At 46.1% G+C, this 23340-nt stretch overlaps 1 protein-coding gene across 2 annotated transcripts in view; it reads right to left on the bottom strand.

Annotated features, from left to right (window-relative positions):
* Positions 1–1263: 1263 nt before the first annotated feature.
* nfs1 (NFS1 cysteine desulfurase) overlaps positions 1264–23340 on the bottom strand; it is a 47774-nt gene continuing 25697 nt past the window's right edge. For both annotated transcript variants that reach the window (XM_072515267.1, XM_072515266.1), the window contains exons 6-13: positions 15672–15765; positions 14126–14260; positions 12017–12174; positions 11106–11211; positions 9733–9814; positions 8640–8723; positions 7605–7694; positions 1264–4648 (exon numbers count right to left, since the gene is read on the bottom strand). In XM_072515267.1, coding sequence (XP_072371368.1) covers positions 4585–4648; positions 7605–7694; positions 8640–8723; positions 9733–9814; positions 11106–11211; positions 12017–12174; positions 14126–14260; positions 15672–15765 — 813 coding nt within the window. In that variant the 3' untranslated portion in view covers positions 1264–4584. The remainder of the gene's footprint in view (positions 4649–7604; positions 7695–8639; positions 8724–9732; positions 9815–11105; positions 11212–12016; positions 12175–14125; positions 14261–15671; positions 15766–23340) is intronic.

The raw sequence follows: 23340 nt of genomic DNA, 5'->3' as shown, positions 1-23340 counted from the left end.
TATTTTTTTTTAATGACCCCCACGGTAGCATAGTGGTTAACACTATGGCTTCACAGCGCCAGGGTCCCAAGTTCGATTCCCCACTTGGGTCACTGTGCGGAGTCTGCATGTTCTCCCCGTATCTGCGTGGGTTTCCTCCGGGTTCCCTCCCACAAGTCCTGAAAGACGTGCTGTTAGGTAATTTGGACATTCTGAATTTTCCCTCTGTGTACCCAAACAGGTGCCGGAATGTGGCGACTAGTGGCTTTTCACAGTAACTTCATTGCAGTGTTAATGTAAGCCTACTTGTGACAATGATAACGATTATAATAAAATGTGTTTATCCAGGAGAGGAATGTCGGCACAAAGCCAGGGATGATTTCATTCTGCCCGGTCAACATACAGCCCCTAGTGCAAAATGGAGATCTCCAGTTTTCCACAAAGCTGAAATCCCTGTGAACGCTCACCTTCAAGTTGTCAGTGGATCAACGCGGCTCCATTTTCCAACTTAAAAGCTATCAGACGGGCATAATTATTCCCTTAATTCAAGAAGGTCAGGTCACAGTGGTTTCTGTTACACGCAAAGCCTTGGAGGAAGTGGGCAGACTGCAGACCATCCCAGGGAGATATTAGTGAGTGGGTACAGGTACCTCTGTTAGGGTATTTTCCTATCAGCATCCCAGACCATTCTCGAGGCACTTAACCCGATTAAAATAGAAACTCTACAGTGCAGGAGGCCATTTAGCCAGAGTCTACACCGACCCATCGAAAGAGTACTTTACCCATGTCCACTCCACCCTATCCCCATAAACTAACCTGCATATCCCTGGACACTAAGGGGCAATTTATCACGGCCAATCAACCCAACATCTTTGGACTGTGGGAGCACCCGGAGGAAACCCACGCGGTCACAGGGAGAACGTACACACCGCGCACACAGGTCAGAATTGAACCCGGGACCCTGGCACTGAGGCAGCAATGCTAACCACTGTGTCACCCTTATAGAAAATAGAAATGTTGCTGGCCATAGCTCCTATCTAATGCAATCTCAGAGACCCATACTGGCACAGCCTCAGCCTGGGGACAACATCACCCTAATGGAAAGAAAAGGGGGGAGGGGGGGGGGGGCAGGAGAAGGGCATAGAGTGAAATTCTCAGAGAGCCGGTACAGACACTATGGGCCGAGTGGCCTCTTTCTGCTCTGTACCAAGATTCTCTTCTGTGAAGAGATGAAGCAATGCGATCCTTAAGACTTAACCGTAAAAAAGAGAAAGTACTAATACGTTCAGAAAATCAGTTTATTATTTGCACAACTGCCCATCCATTTAGCAGCAAATTAAAATGTATCCTTGGCGGAGAATATTATGCAAAACGTGACAAGTGCTGCACAAAAACATTTCCTACTCCCCTCAGGTTTATTATCAATTTAAATCTCATTAAGTCAGGAGTTCTGCTCAATGGGTAGGAGGACATTTTGGTACCAGATAGTTCGACTGAATATTACAGAATCAAAGTTGGGTCACTTGACACATCTTAGGTGGTCAACTCTCCAGGGCTGTCAGGGAGTCTCCAGGAATTAAAGATTAATCTTCAGGACACTGGTATGAGCAACATCCAGGAAAAATCATAAAGGGGCGGTTACCAAAAAAAGGTTTGTTCTTGAATTTCTTAGCAAATTTTTGTTTATTATTTGTAATAAAAAATGGTTCAAGTCTGGTAATCATAAGATAAAACCTCCAGAAATACAACAGTAAGTCGGCAACTCAAGTCCAGCTCAGAGTTTGAGCCCACATCAAGTCTCAGTGCAGAGAGGTGCAGACCAACACTCTGGCTCAGTCCGGAGGGATTCCCATTGCTCATCACAGGATAGGAACCTCTGCTGAGGATACGAGCACTGGGAAAGGATCAAATGGAGATGCTTCCTTCTCTTTCCAAGCACACAGACAGGTTAAAAGGAGGAGGGCCCACTTGGGTGGGTAACTAGAGAGCCACTAGGTGCATCCCAGTACAGGTCAACATCAAAGTGAGGCATTTTTTAAAGTGGTGGAAAGGAAATCGAGTATTCAACACATTAATGTAATAAAGGATGTAACAATCATAAACAAGTTACACTTTCACAGTGCTTCAAACGGCCTGGCAGTGTAACCTTGATGCTCATCGTCAGTCATCAATAGTCTATTTAAATGTGCAACATTGCACATGCATTCCTTGAAGTATCAATATTTAGATACTCAAGTCACAACTGCACCTTCTTACCCTTGAATAATAAACAGAGCATCATAAGCACCCAATCCTAAAGTGAGGCAGCCCCAATGCCAACTCGCCGCCTGGATAGTAAACCATTCCTGGAAGAGCAAGAGATCAATTCTGCGGGCTGATCCCACCGTCTCCTATTGCACAGCTCCCTCCTGAATTACTGTGGCTCCCGAGGTCCAGTTGCAGCGATTAGCCGGGTGAAGGCTTTCTGACCCATCCGGGCAGCCTGCTAGTTTCCAGCACCTTTCTTTGGAGAGCCTTTCTGCAGGGTAATTTCACAAACTCTCACACACCAATGCCTGAATGGTCTCATCCACACACATTAGTGAACAGTAATGTATTCCCTTCATCAACACACCGTTTGATCTGCACCTAGTTTAGCGAGTGGGAGATTCTTGAGCACATTTGACATGAATATATACAGTTTTGAACTATTCAAGCCTTGAATTTCATACCAACATACGAATTAGGTGTAGGTCATTCAGCCCTCAGGCCTGCCCTGCCTTTCAATAAGATCATGGATTGATCTGATTGGAACCTCACCCCCACATTCCTGCCTTCCCCCGATAACCTTCCACTCCCCCATTCTGCCTGTATCGAGAATCTACCTCTGCCTTAAAAATATTCAAAGACTGTGCTTCCGCCACCATCTGAGGGAGAGTGCCAAAGATTCAGGACGCTCACAAAAGATTCTCCTCATTGGTGTCTTAGATGGGTGATCTCTTATATTTTAAAAAGTGACAGATTTAAATCAATACATTCAAGTAGGTGATCATTCTAAAGCTAACTGCAGTTGCACACTTGGACCACTAGATGGGGAATGAGCTCCATGGAACAGTTACAGCGAGAGATCATTTAGCCATTCGTTATTGTGTCGGCTCACTGCAATAGCAATTCGTCCTGCTCATCCTCCCAGCTCTTTTCCTGTAGCCCTGAAAATTCCCTTCGGGTGCTGATACAACTCCCCTCAAAAAGAACATGATTGAACTTCTGGTTTCCTCCCACAGTCCAAAGATGTGCAGGTTTGGTGGATTGGCCGCACTAAATTGCCTTTAGTGTCCAAAAAGGTTAGGTGGGATTACTGGGTTACAGGGATAGGGTGGAGGTGTGGGCGTGAGTAGGGTGCTCTTTCTAAGGGCCGGTGCAGACTCGATGGGCCGAATGGCCTCCTGCTGCACTGTAAATTCTATGATTCTATAAACCTGCCTCCACCAGTCTCGGATAGTGCATTCCACATCCTAACCACTTGCTGCAGGGACATTTTCCCTCATGTTTCCATGGGTTCTTTTTCTAATCGCTTTAAATTCGTGCCTTCCGATTCTTGAATATTCCCTAACATAACGGGAACAATTTCTCTCTATCTACTGTGTCTTGAAGATTCCATATACTTTTTTAAACTAGGTTCGCAACCTGCCTTGCCTTACTTCAACAATCTGAATGGTCTCATCCACACATGTTAGAGAACACTGATGCATTCCCTTCATCAATACATAGCTTGATCTGCATCCAGTTTGGTTCATACGCTCCCAGGTATCTCCTCTGGAAATGGACCCTTTTATTTTATGCTGCCTCTCCTCATTCTTCCTACCAAATGGAACCACTGCACACACCCTGATCCCCATAATTTGTCAGAGAATAACTGAATTATTTTTTAAAGTTCTAGAGTACCCAATTATTTTTTTCCAATTAAGGGGCAATTTAGCATGGCCAATTCACCTACCCTGCGCATCTTTGGGTGTGGGGGCAAAGTCCACACAGATACGGAAAGAACGTGAAAATTCCACCCGGTCAGTGACCTTGGGCCGGGATCGAACTCGGGTCCTCGGCAGGGGGGGGGGGGGGCAGGTAAAGAGCAGCCCATTTAACCCAACTGAGGTTACCAAGTTCAACATGCACCAGGAATCGCTTTTAATCCAGGATCGTCCAACTGTCCAGGGCTCAGAGTCTTGGGCCAGCATTTGAAGGACTTGCAGACGCCTCTGTGGAACTGACTGACCTCTAATGGGTTAAGGCACATCAACAAGCAAGTAGCATTTCATTCAATGTCCACGAGTGGAATTTGTTAAAGAAAAGAACAAAGTGAACCATTTATGATCAGCTATTGAAAAAATATATATTATAAGCTCACATAAACCATGCCAATATATTACAATGAGAGGAGGTATAGTTCTCCAACTTTACCGCAATGCACTCTCAGACTTGAGGCACAGTAAGTTCATCTCGGTCTACCTATCCTTATGTAAAATAATAAAGTTCCACAGATTATTGCAAGCAGAATTCCAGAGGTGGCCATCTCCTGGTCAGTGAGCATAACAGACCCTCCCAGCATCCAGCTCCTTCCGGAAGGTTCTAATGCTGAGACCAATTAATATTCTTCAAGTCTATTCCCTCCTGTACCATCTCCCAGAGAGGACTGCAAAAGATAGAAAACAAAATTAAGAGAAATTAAAACTTTAAATAAAAATATAAATCTGTGTTTAGAGGTGAAATGGTTTCGAGCTGGGGAATGTGTTCCCAATTGCAAGTTACTTTTTTTGGCATGTTAGCATTTGGGGAACGTTTCCCATTTCAGATACCCAGTGAGAGCATCATGCATCCCAAGGTCGGGTATAAGCACAGCTAAATGCAGAGTGAAGCTTCCTCCTCATTGCCCCTATAACCTACCGTACTCCATTTTAAACGAGCTCCTCTCGTGCAGGAATATTTATATTGTTCTCCCAATCATTTGCTACACCAGTGTTCTTAAGGCCCATAAGAGATTGACAGTTAGTGAAGATGTGGGGCATGGACTCGTGTTCAGTGGGAACTGCATCTAGACTAACAGACTGGGATTGAAGAACAATTACCACACTGGTACTGCAAAAGCAGCAACCTCCTAGTATCCCAGTCATTACGGTGCCGAATACGGCCATCCAGCCCATCATGTCTCCACCAGCTCTCCAAATCGCCATTGTTTCTATTCAAATAATCATTTAACGCCTTCTCGAATGCCTCGATTGAACCTGCCTTCAGCACGCTTCCAGGCAATGCATTCCAGACACGAACCACTCGATATGAGAAAGTTGTTTTCTCACATCACATTTGCTTCTTTTGCAAATCACTTTAAATCTGTGCTTCCGTGATCCTTTTGACAAAGAGGAACAGTTTTTCCACTATCTACTCTATCCCCTTAGCCTTGTTCTCTCCTAGATCAGGCCCAACCTCTCCTGAAGTTCCTCATCCCTGGAACCATTCTTGTTAACCTCTTCTGTGCTCTCTCCGATGTGCTCACTTCCTTCCTATAGTGTGGCGCCCAGAACTGTGCACAATATTCTAGCTGAGGTCTCACTATTGCCATGTATAAGTTCAGCATAACGACATTGGCTCTTGTACTCGGTGTCCCGATTAATGAAACCCAGAATACTATATGCTTTATTAACTGCTCTCTTCACCCGATCTGTGCACATGTACACCCAAGTCCCTCTGCTCCTGCACCCGATTAAGAACTGTTCTCCTATTTTTTATTGTCTATCCCCGTTCTTCCTACCAAAATGTATCACCTCACACTTCTCCACAATGACCATCATCAGCCCACTCCATCAACTTGTCTATGTCCTTTTGAAGTTCGGTACTGTCCGCTTCACAGGTTTCAGTGCTTTTAAGTTCCGAGTCAACTGCAAATCTTGGTGGAACAGAATAGTAACAGTGCATGGGAACATCATCTCCAAATCTCACAAATAACATGCTGTCTTGGGCTTATACCACTTCTCCCATCAAAATACTGGAACTCCCTGCATAACGGCACTGCGGGTGTACCTTACCACATGGACTGCAAAGGCTGAGGCAGTGACTGACTAAGTGCCACCTTCTCAAGGGCAAGTAGGGAAAGGTAATACTTTCTGGTCTTGGCAACAACCACATCAGATTACATTGCCTCAACCTGCCTGTCACACAAGGAACCTCATGCGCGGAAGATGCTAGAATATATCAAGAACAAATGTTTCTTCAGTCTGTCAATCAATCAACACACGCACATAACACTGCCATTTTACACTTTGGTTACACTGCGATCAGTGTTTCAATTTTCAGCTTCAGACTGGTCACTGAGTTTCATTTTATCTTAGTCATCCGAAAAACATTAATCAGGCCTTTGATTCTAAGTTTCAGCTTTAATTTTGGGTAAAAGAAAATAATATTTAAAATAAGAAAGAGCTTTTTAACTTTCTATTTCCATGCTAGTTTATCAGGTTTTAAACAAAACTGTTGAGAAGCACCTGGGACTGGAATTAACTGGACTGCATTCTGCAATTTGAATTATAAAATCTGATCCAGAGGTTATGGACAAGTGACAGCAGTCCATTAATCATAGAAAGTTTCATTTCTGGCAGCACGGTGGCGCAGTGGTAGCACTGCAGTCTCACGGCGCTGAGGTCCCAGGTTCGATCCCGGCTCTGGGTCACTGTCGGTGTGGAGTTTTGCACATTCTCCCAGTGTTTGCCCCCACAACCCAAAGATGTGCAGGGTAGGTAGGCTGGCCACGCTAAATTGCCCCTCAATTGGAAAAAATGAATTGGGTACTCTAAATTTATTTAAAAAAAAAAAAGAAAAGTTCATTTCAGTTTGGGATTTTAAGTTCCTGTCGAGAGAAATGTCGAGTTTGATAACAGCAACCGGAAGTATAATAATAGAGTTTTGTCCTTCATTGCTAGAGGGATGGAGTTTAAGACTAGGGAGGTTATGCTGCAACTGTATACAGTGTTTAGTGAGGCCATAACTGGAGAGTGTGTTGTTTTGGTCTCCTTACCTGAGAAAGGACAGGCGCTGGAGGGTGAGCAGAGGAGAGTCACTAGGTTACTCCCAGAGTTGAGGGCGTCGGATTACGAGGGGAGATTGAGTAGACTGGGACTGTACTCATTGGAATTTAGAAGGACGTGGGGGGACCTCATAGAAACATATAAAATTATGAAGGGAATAGATAGGATAGATGCGGGCAGGTTGTTTCCACTGGCAGGTAAAAGCAGAGCTAGGGGGCATAGCCTCAAAATAAGGGGAAGTAGATTTAGGACTGAGTTTAGGATGAACTTTTTCACCCAAAGGGCTGTGAATCTATGGAATTCCCTGCCCAGTGAAGCAGTTGAGGCTCCTTCATTAAATGTTTTCAAGATAAAGATAGATAATTTTTTGAAGAATAAAGGGATTAAGGGTTATGGTGTTCGGGCCGGAAAGTGGAGCTGAGTCCACAAAAGATCAGCCATGATCTCATTGAATGGCGGAGCAGGCTCAAGGGGCCAGATGGCCTACTCCTGCTCCTAGTTCTTATGTTCTTAAATTTAATTGTTATTTTTGCCACCCCCCTTTTATGTTTTTTTTGGACAAATGTAAGACCGCACCTCATGGCCCTCAGCCTCTGCACGTGCTGGATGCATTTCTGTGCAGTGTAATCCACCTCCTCCTCCGTCGTAAAACGCCCAATCCCAAATCTGCAATTATAATGGGGACAGTGTCATTCAGCATCAAATCGGACACCAGGACAGCACAAAGTCATAGTTCTCCTTTGCAAAGTTGAATCTGGGGTAGGAGGGGAAAGAGAAAGAACAAAATGACAACTTGAGTTTATATAGCACCTTCATAAAAGCATCCCGCGGTGCCTGTAAAAGAGTCCCACACAACAGAATTATCTTTCCTTCAGCTAAAGTAGAGACACTTTCACTCCGTCTGGAATGCTTAAATAACCCACCAAATCCTGAGGTGAAGGCTCAGACAGGAAAGCCCACTTGTGCAAAATACCAGAGACAAATCAGACAATGAAATATCGATCCCTGGCTTAAGGTGGGAGCAGAGGGGAGAATACAGGGAGATCATCAAAAAAGAAGAAATTTAGGGCAGCACGGTGGCGCAGTGGTAGCACTGCAGTCTCACGGCGCCGAGGTCCCAGGTTCGATCCCGGCTCTGGGTCACTGTCGGTGTGGAGTTTGCACATTCTCCCCGTGTTTGCGTGGGTTTCGCCCCCACAACCCAAAGATGTACAGGCTAGGTGGATTTAACATGCCAAATTGCCCCTTAATTGGAAAAATGAATTGGGTACTTTAAATTTATATTAGAAAAAAGAAATTTGAGGCATCTGAATGAAAATCACAAGATGAAAGCTTAAAAGGGTGATGCGATTGCGATATTCAAGATGATCAAATGAGCATATAGGGTAGACCGAAAAGGGGAACCATGTTGGTTGGCTGGGGACACGTGGAGCACTGCGTAGATATTTCATTTTCAGCTCCTGGTGAGGGGCAGTGTGCAGTATTCTATATTCTCAAAGACATTAAATTAAACTCTGGTTACTGGCAAGGGGCAGTCCCCAAATAAAGTCAAATATTCATGAAGTAAAAGAAGGACTGGGAAGAGGGTGGCAGCCTCCTTTTGTACTGTACCTGATCGAGGAATGCGCCAAGTCTTCATCAGCACCGATAGCTCGCAGGACATACGAAGGTTCTAGGGAGGCTGATGTGCAGGCACTGCAAATAAAAACGCAAAGCAGCTGTAGTAAAGAGTTCAATCTAAAAATGTGTTACTTTCACTATAATATATCATGTTTTTTGATAAGGTTCCCATAAATTGGCAGAGGAGTTGTTGGTTTTAAACGTCTTCACCAAATTAGTCCATGAGCTGTTCTGATGAAAATAACCCAATTATTGTGATACGATGAAGGTCTATGATAGTCATAGAGGAGCGGTTTCTCATGGTGGGAAGTGAAAACTCAGGGGTCAACAATACAAGACAGTCACTAAAAAAATCCAAGAAACTCAGGAAATTCAGAAATCCAGGCTTTGTCAAGAGAATGGGTGAGAAAGGGCAGCACCTTGGCACAGTGGGTTAGCACTGCTACCTCACAGCCCCGAGGTCCCAGAATGGGCGCGAAAGGGCAGCACGGTGGCTCAGTGGTTAGCACTGCTACCTCGCGGCGTTGAGGTCCCAGGTTCGATCCTGGCTCTGGGTCACTGTCCGTGTGGAGTTTGCACCTTCTCCCCGTGTCTATATGGGTCTCGCCCCCGCAACCCAAAAGTGTGCAGGCGAGGCGGATTGGCCGTGCTAAATTGCCCCTTAATTAGAAAAAACAAATTGGGTACTCTAAATTTATTTATTATTTTTTTTAAAAAGAGGATGGGCGAGACTGTGGAACTCCATAGTCAAGGCCAAGAATACAGACACATTTAGGTGAGCATGTGGGGAAAAGAATTAGAAGGTTATGTCAATCAGGTTTAATGAGAGTTGGGAGTAAGCTCATTTGCAGCATAAACACTGGCACGGGCCATGTGGGCAGAAAGGTCAGTTTTAGTATTTATGCTTGTGATTTCATTCTGCACCCCCCCCAACCCCAAATTAATTATGTTCCTATTAAGGTGATCATTTAGAAATTGTATAGATTTGGGGAGCGCTTGGAGTGTTTTCTTTCAGGTGCCTAGCTCCGACAACTGCTGAGACAATATTCAACAACAGGACAATCAAGGTCAGCCCAATACACACCTTCCTGATGAGAGGGCTACATCTTTCAATGCCATCAGGAGACTCTCTCCTTCCACATATGCGAACGACAGGTTAACGCAGCCTTGCAAGGAAAGCAAATATTGGTTTAGAGCTGCACCAGACTATAATCAGATAACAATTGTATTTGTTCTCAACTGTGGACACTTAGTATCCAAAACAAGTCGAGAGGCACTGAATTTCCCCACTCCTTACCAGTTTTCACCTTGTGAAGACTGGTGAAAACAGCATGGATGATTTGCAAAGATTTAAGTGAAAAACACCAGAAAGACAAATGAAAAGTTTAAAAACCGCTGCACAGCAGAAAAACAATCCTTGCCACTTGCCCTTCTCATTTTATTCAGTACTACAAACCACTTGTTCATTTTGAGACATTTCCACTTGTAAAAGACACTACATGCAAGTTGTTCACCTTCCAGTTCTACTTAACAGTCTACACGCAAAATATGCTGACCACCTGACTTGAGCATTTTGAGAACCATGTGTTCATATTACAGATTCCGAGCTTTTTTTCATTTTAGCTTTACTGGAAAGCAAGCTTTAAAGATTTGGCCTGTCATTTTGTTTTTCTGCAGGAGACAGCCATTCAGCACAGACCCTCTGAAAGAGCACCGACCTAGGCCCACTCCCCCACCCTATCCTCGTAACCCCCACCTAACCGGCACATCTTCGGACTGTGGGACGGAACCGGAGCACCCGGAGGAAACCCACGCAGACACGGGAGAACATGCAAACTCCACACAGTCACCCGAGGTCGGAATTGAACCCGGGTCCCTGGTGCTATGAGGCAGCAGTGCTAACCACTGTGCCACCATCATAGTCTTCACTTTCCCCTACCAGTTCACAGTATCTTCGCAGAATAGAGGTCATTTAAATATTTTAATGACATTTCGGGAAGGCAAATAGAATTATACGAGGCGGCACAGTGGTTAGCACTGCTGCCGACAGTGCTGAGGACCCAGGTTCAATCCAGGCCCCGAGTCATTGCCCGTGTGGAGTTTGCTCATTCTCCCAGTGTCTGCGTGGGTTTCACCCCCACAACCCAAAGATGTGCAGGTTAGATGGATTGGCCACGCTAAATTGCCTCTTATTTAGAAAAAAATATAATTGGGTACTCTAAATTTATATTTTAAAAAAATAATTATACAGCACAAAAAAGGGCCATTCAGCCAATCGTGCTTGTGCTAGGTCTTTCCCCATCGCCAATGCAATTTTTCTTTTCAGGTACATATATCCAATCATGACAGGAAATGACATTAGACTGTCAGATTGAAGAGCTGGAAGAGCTCAGACACATCACCTTCTGTAAATCCTACAATCCAGTCCTTCTTTAAGCTCAGAGACAGTTACCATACCTGGATATCTCTGCTCTGCATCCCCATTCATAACCACATCAGGGATCGCATCCATTATCGTAGTCACCAAACGTCTGGCCAGTTTGGACACGTGCTTATGGTCAAGCTGCAGGAATAAGCACAACTATGTCACAAATCACATCCATAGAAGGCCAAACCAAATCACTTGTGTACTTTGATGCACTTTTAAACAAGTCAACAGATACAAGAATGGGGAGAACAGTTCCTCTGCATTTTCTGATGGTGCGCTGTAGTACAAAGAGTACAGACATTACAATTAATATCTCCAAGTGAAGTGTGCATCACTGGCAAGAAATGAATGCCTTTTAGAAGCTCAATGGTGTGCATTATTCCAGTGCCACTGCCAATGTTCAAATATGGTAATTGTAGAGTCAATAGTACCCATCAAGCTCAGTCGTGCTGACAGCAGTAACAAACAATCTTTGTGGGTCTTCCCATTTACTGCCCTCCCCGCTGAACGTTTAGGCATGTTGATACCATCTAGGTTCTTACACAATGGTTATGACGACCGAAAGGCTTCTATCAGCCGAACTGAACAGAGCAAAGGCCAATGGTGTTTGAAGGAGAAAATGGGTTGGTTTGGAGTGTGGGGGTGGGAGAGGAGAAAGGGATTGAACAGCATTTAATAGATGTGCACAAGTGTGATGACTCCAAACTTGGTCTCAAATTTTGTAAAATAACCCTTCAAATCATTTGAAGTAGAACTGTATTGAGAACTGGTGGTATGTCTATTACATAGGCACACAATCCATGAGAACATGACCAGATTTTGTGCAACACACCAAGACACAATACAGTACACAGCATCTACCATACTGGGTGAAAACAGGGAGTGGGAAAACATTAGCTTCCCTTTAGCGAAGCAGAAAGCTCGTCAACAGTTCACTTACCTCCATCTCCTGCTGCGCTATTTCACATGCTGCCCCAAGTCCGACTACCAATGGAGTTGGAACCGTGCCCGAGCGCAAGCCTCTCTCCTGCCCCCCGCCGCTCTGGATAGCCTCCACTCGTACTCGGGGCCGCCGCCGGATGTAAAACGCACCCACACCTAATAGAGGACACAAAAGAGCACAACTTCCTGATCTCACATGTCAAGATATCATGTTTACAGATATAACAACGCGTCTTGCACAAAGTGCTCATGTGTATCCATTATTACCCCATTTTTGACCAACTCTTTTGGATACCTGCACCCCCATGAATTGACTCAAAAGATTCTCTCAGCAAACCTTCCACAGTCTCACTCCATCTCGAGTGTAACAATCTCCAGCTGTACACACTTTCCCAAGACTGGCTGCCTATTCATTTCATGCTCCATCTGTTGTTTTCAAAAACATACCTTCTTCAGTAAAAAAGTACATTACATTGCCATTCAAATTTGACATTACACAGAGCAATATTCAATAGAGCATTGCACCGACATGTCTCCCCATGTACAACTTACAGATTATATTTACAATATATAATTACATTCTATGTCAAACATTCTCAAGTGTGCACCACCTAAGAAGTCTGACAACTTCTGACCCCATGGTGCACTAAGGCAGGCCAACCCGTAGACTGTGACCTTTTTCCATTGAGCTTTTGTGGCTGCCTCAAGTTCTTCACAACATAAATTGTTCATTTTTAAGATGTTATGCTGTCTTCCCATTATTTAACAATTTATGAAATTTAAGCAAATAAAATGCTGATCTGCAGTAGACCAGCAATGATTGTTGTTTTCCTGCTTCATAAAACGTGCCATTTAATCAGAATTGATAAGAGTGCCACAAGAGCTCGGAATTAAGTAGGTTCCACTTTATTCCAACAACAGCACTAAAATGTGTAACTATCAAACCATCACTGCTGCTTCATATGTGTGAATCTCAAAATCCCTAGTGCAGGAGGCCATTCGGCCCATCAAGTCTGCACCAACCGTCCGAAAGAGCATCACGCCTAGGCCCACATGCCCACCTAACCTTTTGGACACCAAGGAGCAATTTAGCATGGCCAATCCACCTAACCTGCACATCTTTAGATTGTGGAAAGAAACCGGAGCACCTGGAGGAAACCCACGCACACACGGGGAGAAAATACAAACTCCAGTCACCAAAGGTCGGAATTAAATCCAGGTCCCTGGCACTGTAAGGCAGCAGCGCTAATCATGGTGTCGCCATTCCACCCGTATATTGGTTTGTTACAGACTTCAAAACCAATTTAAAATTCAGAATGTAGTTAACAACACCAACCAACACGCACCATTCTAATAGCATGGCTCAGTACACATTTCCTGTTCATCACGTGTCAAATTGATATCACGTGAGATTTAATGAAATGAAAATTGCTTATTGTCACAAGTAGGCTTCAAATGAAGTTACTGTGAAAAGCCCCTAGTCGCCACAATCCACCGCCTGTTCGGGGAGGCCGGTACAGGAATTGAACCATGCTGCTGGCCTGCCTTGGTCTGCTTTCAAAGCCAGCGATTTAGCCCTGTGCTAAACAGCCCACTAAATAGTTAGTGGTACAGTCATTAAAGGTTTATTTTCTGATTTACTATGAGCAACAGGATAGAAGATTGAAATGGATGCACAAGATTCAAAATAACAGGCGCAGAAGTGAATCAGACCACATAACTGGGTGAAATTGAAACTTCCTCCCTACCATTCTCAAACATGCCATTAACAGAGGGGCATACTTGCTGAGATAGCAAATATGCCAAGATTTTGAAATGTGATAGAATTAAAGAGTGTCAGAAAATACAACAACTATTCAGACTTTTATTTCTCTGGCTGCTTAGTCAGGAGAGACAACTGGAAGATGATTTGCCGAGGGGTGTGCAGTATGGTTATGGGTCAATCTTCAGAAGGGTGCAACTTTTGGAGTCCATGGGACAAGTTGTGAATGCATAATTTATTATCAGTGGAGACAAAATGTTCCATAAAAGTAACACATGGCTGTAAGTTGTGACAGAATTTGCAAAGGATGAAGTTTAACTGAATTGGATAGGGTGAAGTTCATACCTTTAGGTCCATAGATTTTGTGCCCACTGATTGACATCAGATCAATCTTCATTTTGTTCACGTCGAGGGGAATTTTTCCAACAGCCTGTGCAGCATCCGTATGGAAAAACACCTTCTTAGCATGGCAGATGCGACCTACAACAAACTGAAAAAAGTGAAGGCCCAACAGCAGATACAAGAGGTGAAAGAACACAAACAGCTAAACTTGGAGATTATGTTCAATTTAGTTGACAGCTCTCAAACAAACTGTACTTCTTGGCAATTACCTCTCTTCCTTTGCTGAAGGCATCGACTCATTGTTAGGGCAAAGTTTTAGGCCAGGAGTTCGTTAGTGACCATTCCTCGCGTGCGAAGCTGCACAGTGAGCCATCACAGCCAAGTTAGATCCTTATCTTGTCCAAGGAGCACAAATATGCATTCTGCAGGACAAGTTACTACGTTGCGATTAGTAGCAAGAGTCCTGCTTGATTTTCTCTAACTCAGATCTTTTATTGTCAAATCAAGGAAATACTCAGGGAATAGTTTGAAGAACAGCATATTGTGTTGATCAAAAATGGCATTGTGCCAAATTGTTCATCACAGGTTAAGTCTTCTTGTTCTTGGGCTACTTCAAAGGGAGTCCCAGAGTGGCTCTGTAAGTGAAAGGGTCAAGAGCCTTCTAAAGGCTTAATCCGCAATGCAAACCCTTTGATAATATCCTACCATCTAATTACTATGCCATTATCTTGCAGCAGTTTATAAATAATCTATGAAAGAAAATATTTGGAATCAGATACAAAGTTGGGAGAGATGGTCAGATCACCTCGAACCGAAGGTTCAGCCTTGGCTCAGTGGTCAGCTCTCTCGCCTCGGGGTCAGAAGGTGTTGGGTTCAAGTCCATTCCAAAGAGAGAGAGAGACACAATCGAGGTTAACACCAATGCAATAGAGGGAGGGCTGCATTCTCGGAGGTGGTCTTTCAGATGAGATATTAAAGGAAGGTCCTGCCTGCTCTCTCATGGGCATACTCTAAAGAGCAGGGGAGTTCATCCAGGTATCTTGGCCAATATTCCTCCTCATTCAACTCCACAAAAGCAGATTATCTGGTCATTATGACATTGCTGTTTGTGGGAGCTTGCAAATCAGCTGCTGTACTTCCCATATTACAACTATGGCTGCGCTTCAAAAAGACAGTGCTTTGGGATGCTCCGAGGTCATGAAAGAGAGTAACGCGTTGCTCTGTTGCCCAACGGATAGCATGCTGGACGTCTAATCATTGCCATGATGAAAGGAGTAACCATGTAAATGGAAGTTTTTTCTGTCATACACACTCAAGACCGTAGGCAAATTAAAACTTGAGCTCATTAGTGAGCAGCTGAGATGCACAGGCAGGTGAGGTCCAAGACTTGGTTCATTCAGAGTGAGCTGCAATGACGCTACAATTGCTCTATGGCCCACGCTATGGAGAGAGCAGCCAGGTACCTGTTCCTGATCACTATTTAATCCTCCCTGCTTAATATAATTTGCAATTTGCGTGTATATGGTACAAATCACCCAATCTTACACACCTATCTCATCAACAGGTTGCTTTACACCAATTTCATTGTTCACGGTCATTATTGACACCAAACCAGTATCTGGTCGAATGGTCTCCTCCAGTTGCTAGTTGCAAAAGAAAAAAAAAAAAAAATTGCAGTTAGCAACACCAAAAAGAAATCTATTATTTTCCCAATCCCACCTTCTTACAAACTGTGGCAGTGTTATAATTAAGGTCGACTGCTTGGTCTATGAAGATGCAGCATAATGTAAAAAAAAAAGTCACTTAAGGACTCACATCAAGAAGTCACCTTTCATTTAAAAAAGTGAAACATGGCCTATGGCTCAGTGGCTAGAATGCTTGCCACTAAATCAGAAGGTTATGGGTTCAAATCCATGTACTCCCTGTACACACAAGACTGCGTGGCAAAACTTGGTTCCAACTCCATCTACAAGTTTGCTGACGATACGACCATAGTGGGCCGGATCTCGAATAACGACGAGTCCGAATACAGGAGGGAGATAGAGAACCTAGTGGAGTGGTGTAGCGACAACAATCTCTCCCTCAATGCCAGCAAAACTAAAGAGCTGGTCATTGACTTCAGGAAGCAAAGTACTGTACACACCCCTGTCAGCATCAACGGGGCCGAGGTGGAGATGGTTTCAAATTCCTAGGGGTGCACATCTCCAAAAATCTGTCCTGGCCCACCCACGTCGATGCTAACACCAAGAAAGTACAACAGCGCCTATACTTCCTCAGGAAACTAAGGAAATTCGGCATGTCCACATTAACCCGTACCAACTGGGCAGCACGGTAGCATGGTGGATAGCACAATTGCTTCACAGCTCCAGGGTCCCAGGTTCGATTCCCGGCTTGGGTCACTGTCTGTGCGGAGTCTGCACGTCCTCCCCGTGTGTGCGTGGGTTTCCTCCGGGTGCTCCGGTTTCCTCCCACAGTCCAAAGATGTGCAGGTTAGGTGGATTGGCCATGATAAATTGCCCCTAGTGTCCAAAATTGCCCTTAGTGTTGGGTGGGGTTACTGGGTTATAGGGATAGGGTGGAGGTGTGGATCTTGGGTAGGGTGCTCTTATCAAGAGCCGGTGGAGACTCGATGGGCCGAATGGCCTCCTTCTGCACTGTAAATTCTATGAATGAACTTTTACAGATGCACCATAGAAAGCATCCTATTGGGCTGCATCACAGCCTGGTATGGCAACTGCTTGGCCCAGGACCGCAAGAAACTTCAGAGAGTCGTGAACACCACCCAGTCCATCACACGAACCTGCCTCCCATCCATCAACTCCATCTACACCTCCCGCTGCCTGGGGAAAGCGGGCAGCATAATCAAAGATCCCTCCCACCCGGCTTACTCACTCTTCCAACTTCTTCCATCGGGCAGGAGATACAGAAGTCCGAGAACACGCACGAACAGACTCAAAAACAGCTTCTTCCCCGCTGTCACCAGACTCCTAAATGACCCTCTTATGGACTGACCTCATTAACACTACACCCCTGTATGCTTCATCCGATGCCAGTGCTTATGTAGTTACATTGTATACCTTGTGTTGCCCTATTATGTATTTTCTTTTAGAACATAGAACATTACAGCGCAGTACAGGCCCTTCGGCCCTCGATGTTGCGCCGACCTGTGAAACCACTCTAAAGCCCATCTACACTATTCCCTTATTGTCCATATGTCTATCTAATGACCATTTGAATGTCCTTAGTGTTGGCGAGTCCACTACTGTTGCAGGCAGGGCATTCCACGCCCTTACTACTCTCGGAGTAAAGAACCTACCTCTGACATCTGTCTTATATCTATCTCCCCTCAATTTAAAGGTATGTCCCCTCGTGCTAGACATCACCATCCGAGGAAAAAGGCTCACTGTCCACCCTATCCAATCCTCTGATCATCTTGAATGCCTCAATTAAGTCACCTCTTAACCTCTTAACCTTCTTCTCTCTAACGAAAACAGCCTCAAGTCCCTTTTCTTCTCATGTACTTAATGATCTGTTGAGCTGCTCACAGAAAAATACTTTTCACTGTACCTCGGTACACGTGACAATAAACAAATCCAATCCAAATCCCACTGCAGAGACTTGAGCATATATCGCAGCCTATAATATTCCAGAATCCACTCAAATGAAGGACAGTACTGGAGATAACCTTTACTCAGTCTTATGAAACATTACAAGCTTCCACTACACCTCCTAACTCAACTACCAAGTTTCAGTGTCTCTCCATATTGGTTCAAATGAAACCTCAATGAATGCCCTCCAATGGCATAGCTTAATTGACATATTAAAACAGGATAACACTCAAGAGCACAGTAGAGGACTGCACTGTCAGAAGCGTCGCCTGTAAGGGTGAAACATTAAACTGAGATTCCGAGCATTCCGTCTGCCCTCTTAGGTGCAGGAAAAAAAAAAAGAAAAGCGCCATTATGAAGAGCTGTAGGGGAGTACTCTCTGGCATTGTGGCCAATATTAAACTGTCAACTAACGCCAAAAACAGATTATCTATCCATTTATCTCAATGATGGAGCTCCGAGACAATTGGTTATTGGTTTCTCCTATGTTAGAACAGTGAATAGACGTCAGAAGTACTTGTAATAATAATAATCATCTTTATTGTCACAAGTAGGCTTACATTAACACTGCAAGGTAGTTACTGTGAAAAGCCCCTAGTCGCCACATTCCGGCACCTGTTCGGGTACACAGAGGGAGAATTCAGAATGTCCAATTCACTAACAGCACGTCTTTCGGGACTTGTTGGAGGAAACTGGAACACCCGGAGGAAACCCACGCAGACACGGGGAGAACGTGCAGACTCCGCACAGACAGTGACCTAATTAGTTGTTTTGCAGTTTGGAAGGTTTTAGAGACTGAAACCCAAGTACAAGTTCACTTTAATTCTTTGGCTTCACCTCTAGATTCAGCCAAGGATGGAAAGTTGTCTTAATTGCTGAAGACTTTGTTCAGTATGGAGCAATTCCATATTGTTCACCACGGATAGCTGTAATAAGTCTACAACAGCACGGTAGATTGGATTCCTCCGGGTGCTCCAGTTTCCTCTCAGTACAAAGATGTGCGGGTTAGTTGGATTGGTCATGTCAAATTGCCCTGCAGTGTTCAAATGTTGAGTGTGGTTGCTGGGTCACGGGGATAGGCTGGAGGTGTGGGCTTAGGTAGGGTGCTCTTTCAGGGGCCGGTGTAGACTTGATGGGCCTAATGGTCTCCTTCTGCATTGTAAATTCAATGATTCTATGAATTGACCTCAACTCTCTTGGATTCAGGAGCAGAATAAACACATTCTTCCAATTGCTAAGGACAGATAGAATTCCTCATTCTTCCCTAGTTGGCGGAGATCCCCCCCCCCCCCAACCATAGCTGGACCAGAAGTGGCCACGTGAAACAAATTAGTCCCGATAGAGGGAAGTGAGTGGAGCTGGCAGTGCGGCAAAGCATGGCAGACGTCAAGGACCAGGGAGTGGCGGCTCACTGGCCGAAGGAGCAGCAGATGGAGTTTTTCCAAGAGTTGCTTTGCTGAGCTAAAAAGGGATACGTTTGACCTGATGAAAACATCGATCGACCAAATGGTCGTGACTCAGGCGGCCCAGGGGAAAGCGATTCAGGAGATCAAGTTAAAACTATCCAACCAAGAGGACGAGATAGCTGTACTGGAGCACAAGGTGGAAGTGCTAGATGACCGCCACAAGAAGATGCTGGAGAGCAGGACTAGGAGGCAGAATTTAAGAATCGTTGGCCTTCTTGAAGGCATTGAGGGACCAGATGGGGAGCATATGTGTCGGGTATGCTGGAGTCGTTGATGGGAGCGGGGGCTTTCCCTCGCCCCCTGGAGCTGGACGGAGCGCACAGAGCCCTCGCCAGGAAGCCCAAGGCGAATGACCCGCCAAGGGCCATGGTGGTTCGTTTTCACCGTTTTTCAGATAAGGAGCGCGTCTTGCGGTGAGCCAAGAAGGAACTGAGCAGCAAGTGGGAGAACAGTGAGGTGCGCATCTAACAGGACCTGGGAGCGGAGCTGGCCAAGAGACGTGCGGGGTTCAACCAGGCAAAGGCCACCCTCTTTAAGAAGGGGGTGATGTTTGGGGTGTTATACCCAGCGAGGCTGTGGATAACGCATGAAGATCGACACGACTATTTCGAGTCACCAGATGATGTTTGGACATTTATTAAAGAGAAGTTTGACTCGAGTTAAAAGACACTTGAGCTTCGAAGATGGGATGCGGCGGTGGTTTGTAATTGTGTTCGGTTTTAAACAAGATTGTATTTAGGCTTGGGCGTGAGAGTGGGCTGGAGGGATGGTTGGAGGGTGCTTTGTTTCGCAGGGAGTTGATACTGGGGGGCCTGAAGTTAGCATTATCCTTCGGGAGACTGGGTTTTGTTTTAAGTGAGTGTTTCTGTTCTGGTTTATGGTTGTGTTAATGTCTTCTTGAGAGCTGTTGTTTACTTACTGGGGAATGGGATCCTGTAAATAGTTTTTTTTCTATGTGGGGAGAGGGGTCCGAACAATAAGATGATAGTCTGATCGGCGCCAGGGGCAGGGGTTATCGGGGTCAGCTGACTCTCGGAAGCATAGTGGGGGGTGAGCTAGTGTTGAGTTGGTGTCTGACTTGGGAGATCAGGTTTCTGGTGCTATGGTGTGGGGCGGGGGGGGCTCCTTTGCTGGCAAGGGAGAAATTATTTTCAGGGAATAAATGGGGGGGGGGGGGGGGGGGAGGCGACTGCTGCTTAAGGGGGTGCTGGGGAAAGGGGGTGGATGCAGGCTCGGGGCTGGCCTAAAAAGGATGATGGCTAGTCGGCGGGGGCGGGGGGGGGGGGGGGGGGGGGTGTCCAGGCTGATTACATGGAACGTGAGGGGTCTGAATGGGCCAGTTAAGAGAGCACGCGTGTTTGCGCATTTAAAGGCAGACGTGGCAATGTTTCAGGAGACACATCTAAAGGTCACAGACCAGATGAGATTAAGGAAGGGTTGGGTTAGTCAGGTGTTCCACTCAGGGCTGGACTCGAAGACCAGGGGGGTAGCAATTTTGATCAGTAAGCGAGTGGCATTTGAGGCTGGGAGAATTGTGGCCGATAAAGGGGGTAGGTAGATATTGGTGACTGGGAAGGTGGAGCTTGTGAATGCCTACTCCCCAAACTGGGACAACTTGGATTTTATGAGGCGCGTGTTAGGCAAAATCCCAGACCTTGAGTCAGATCACTTCATCATGAGGGGGACGTCAATACGGTTATTGAACCTGAATTGGACCACTCAAAATCCAGGACAGAGAAGAGGCCGGCGGCAGCAAAGGAACTGAAGGACTTTATGGAGCTGATGGGGGGCGTAGACCCCGGAGGTTCACACGGCCGAGGGTAAAGGAGTTTTCCTTTTTCTCCCACGTCCACAAAGTTTATTCCCGTATTTACTTTTTTGTTCTGGGCAGGGCATTGATCCCGAAGGTGGCGGGGACAGAATACTCGGTGATTACAGTCTCGGACGATGCCCCGCACTGGGTGGATTTGCGGCTTAGGGAGGAGAGAGGGCAGCGTCCACTGTGGAGGTTGGATGTGGGGTTGTTAGCGGACGAGGTGGTTTGCGGGCGGGAAAGGAAAATAAGAGTACCCAGAAGTACCTGGAAACAAATGACACGGGAGAGGTATCGGCAACGGAGGTCTGAGAAGCCCTGAAGGCAGTTGTTAGAGGGGAACTAATATCGATCCAGTCTCAGAGAAAACAGGGAAAGGGCGGAGAGGGAAAGGTTAGTGGAGGAGATACTTTGGGTGGATAGGAGTTATGCAGAGGCCCCAGACGCGGGGCTCCTGAGGGAGTGGCGTAAGCTACAGATGGAGTTTGAATTGTTGACCACAGGGAAAGCGGTAGAACAGCTGAGAAAGACTAGGGGGGCGGTCTACGAGTATGGGGAGAAGGCGAGCAGGATGCTGGTGCACCAGCTTAGGAAAAGAGAGAGGCGGCCAGGGAGATTGGTGGGGTAAAGAATAAGGAGAGTAACTTGGTCTTGGACCCAGAGGGGGTGAATGAAGTTTTTAAGGAATTCTACAGCAAATTATATGAGAGTCGGAACCCCCGGCGGGAGCAGAAGGGATGAGGCAATTTCTGGAGCAGTTGAGGTTCCCTAGGGTGGAGGAGGGCCTGGTGGAGGGGCTGGGGGCCTCGATCGAGATAGAAGAAATCATTAAGGGGCTGGAGAGCATGCAGTCAGGCAAGACTCAAAGGGACGGATGGCTATCCGGTGGAATTTTTAAAGAAATTTTCAGAGACATTGAGCCCACTGCTAATGAGGACCTTTAATGAGGCTAGAGAGAAGGGAATTCTCCCCCCTACAAAGTCGTAGGTCTCGATCTCACTCATTCTTAAACGGGAGAAGGAACCTGAACAGTGTGGGTCTTACAGGCCAATCTCACTTCTAAATGTGGATGCCAAGCTAGTGGCTAAGATCTTGGCCACAAGGATAGAGGATTGTGTCCCGGGGTTGATAGGGGAAGACCAGACTGGATTTGTTAAGGGCAGGCAACTTAATGCCAATGTGTGGAGGCTTTTAAATATTGTTATGATGCCCTCAGAAAGAGAGGAAGCAAAGGTTGTGGCAGCGATGGATGCAGAGAAAGCTTTCGATCGGGTGGAGTGGGAGTACTTGTGGGAGGCGCCGGGATGGTTTGGGTTTGATGTGGACATTATTTGGTGAGTGCAATTGCTGTACCAGGCGCCTGTGGCAAGCGTGCGCACAAACCAGCTTAGGTCGGGGTATTTTAAATTGCACCGGGGGACGAGGCAAGGCTGTCCCCTCTCCGTTATTATTTGCTCTAGCCATTGAGCCGCTGGCCATGGCATTGACAGTCTGAAGGAACTGTCAGGGGCTGGTCCCAATGACGGTCCTCCCCAGATTTCTATTTGTATCCCAGTGCCTTCCCATCTTAATCCCCAAGGCCTTTTTCAAGCGGGTGAATAAGTTCATCTCGGGATTTGTGTGGGCGAATAAGGCCCCGCGAGTAAAGAGAGAGCTGCTGGAACGCAGTTGGGGGGGGGGGGGGGGGAGAGTGGGCTGGCATTGCCGAACCTTTGCAATTACTGCTGGGCGGCCAATATAGTCATGATCAGGAAGTGGGTATTGGGGGAGGGGTTGGCATGGGAGCGGTTGGAGGCGGCGTCATGTAAAGGCACCAGTTTGGGAGCGCTGGTAACGGCACCTCTGCCATTCTCGCCGGCCCGTTGGTGGCGGCACTGAAGATCTGGGGGCAGTGGAGGAGACACAAGAGGGTGGAAGGCGCGTAGGTCTGGACCTCGATATGTAATAACTACAGGTTTCTACCGGGCAGGATGGATGGCGGGTTCCAGAGCTGGCAGAGGGCAGGTATCAAAAAGATGGATGACCTGTTTATCGATGGGAGCTTTCCCAGCCTGCAGGCGCTGGAGGACAAATTTAAACTGCCGCCAGGGAACGGCTTTAGATATTTACAAGTGTGGGCCTTCCTGAGAAAACAGGTGGTGGCCTTCCCGCTTCTGCCGCCACGGGGGATACATGTCAGAGTAGTTTCCGGTACCTGGGTGGGGGAGGGGAAGGTGTCCGACATCTACCAGGAGCTGTTGGAGGCGGAGGACACCCCAGTGGAGGAGCTTAAGGGCAAATGGGAGGAGGAGTTAGGAGAAGAGTTAGAGCCGGGTCTGTGGGCAGAAGCCC

Source organism: Scyliorhinus torazame, chromosome 8 (assembly GCF_047496885.1).
Source record: "Scyliorhinus torazame isolate Kashiwa2021f chromosome 8, sScyTor2.1, whole genome shotgun sequence".
Classification (NCBI taxonomy): Eukaryota; Metazoa; Chordata; class Chondrichthyes; order Carcharhiniformes; family Scyliorhinidae; genus Scyliorhinus; species Scyliorhinus torazame.
This window is presented reverse-complemented; position numbering and strand designations above follow the sequence as displayed.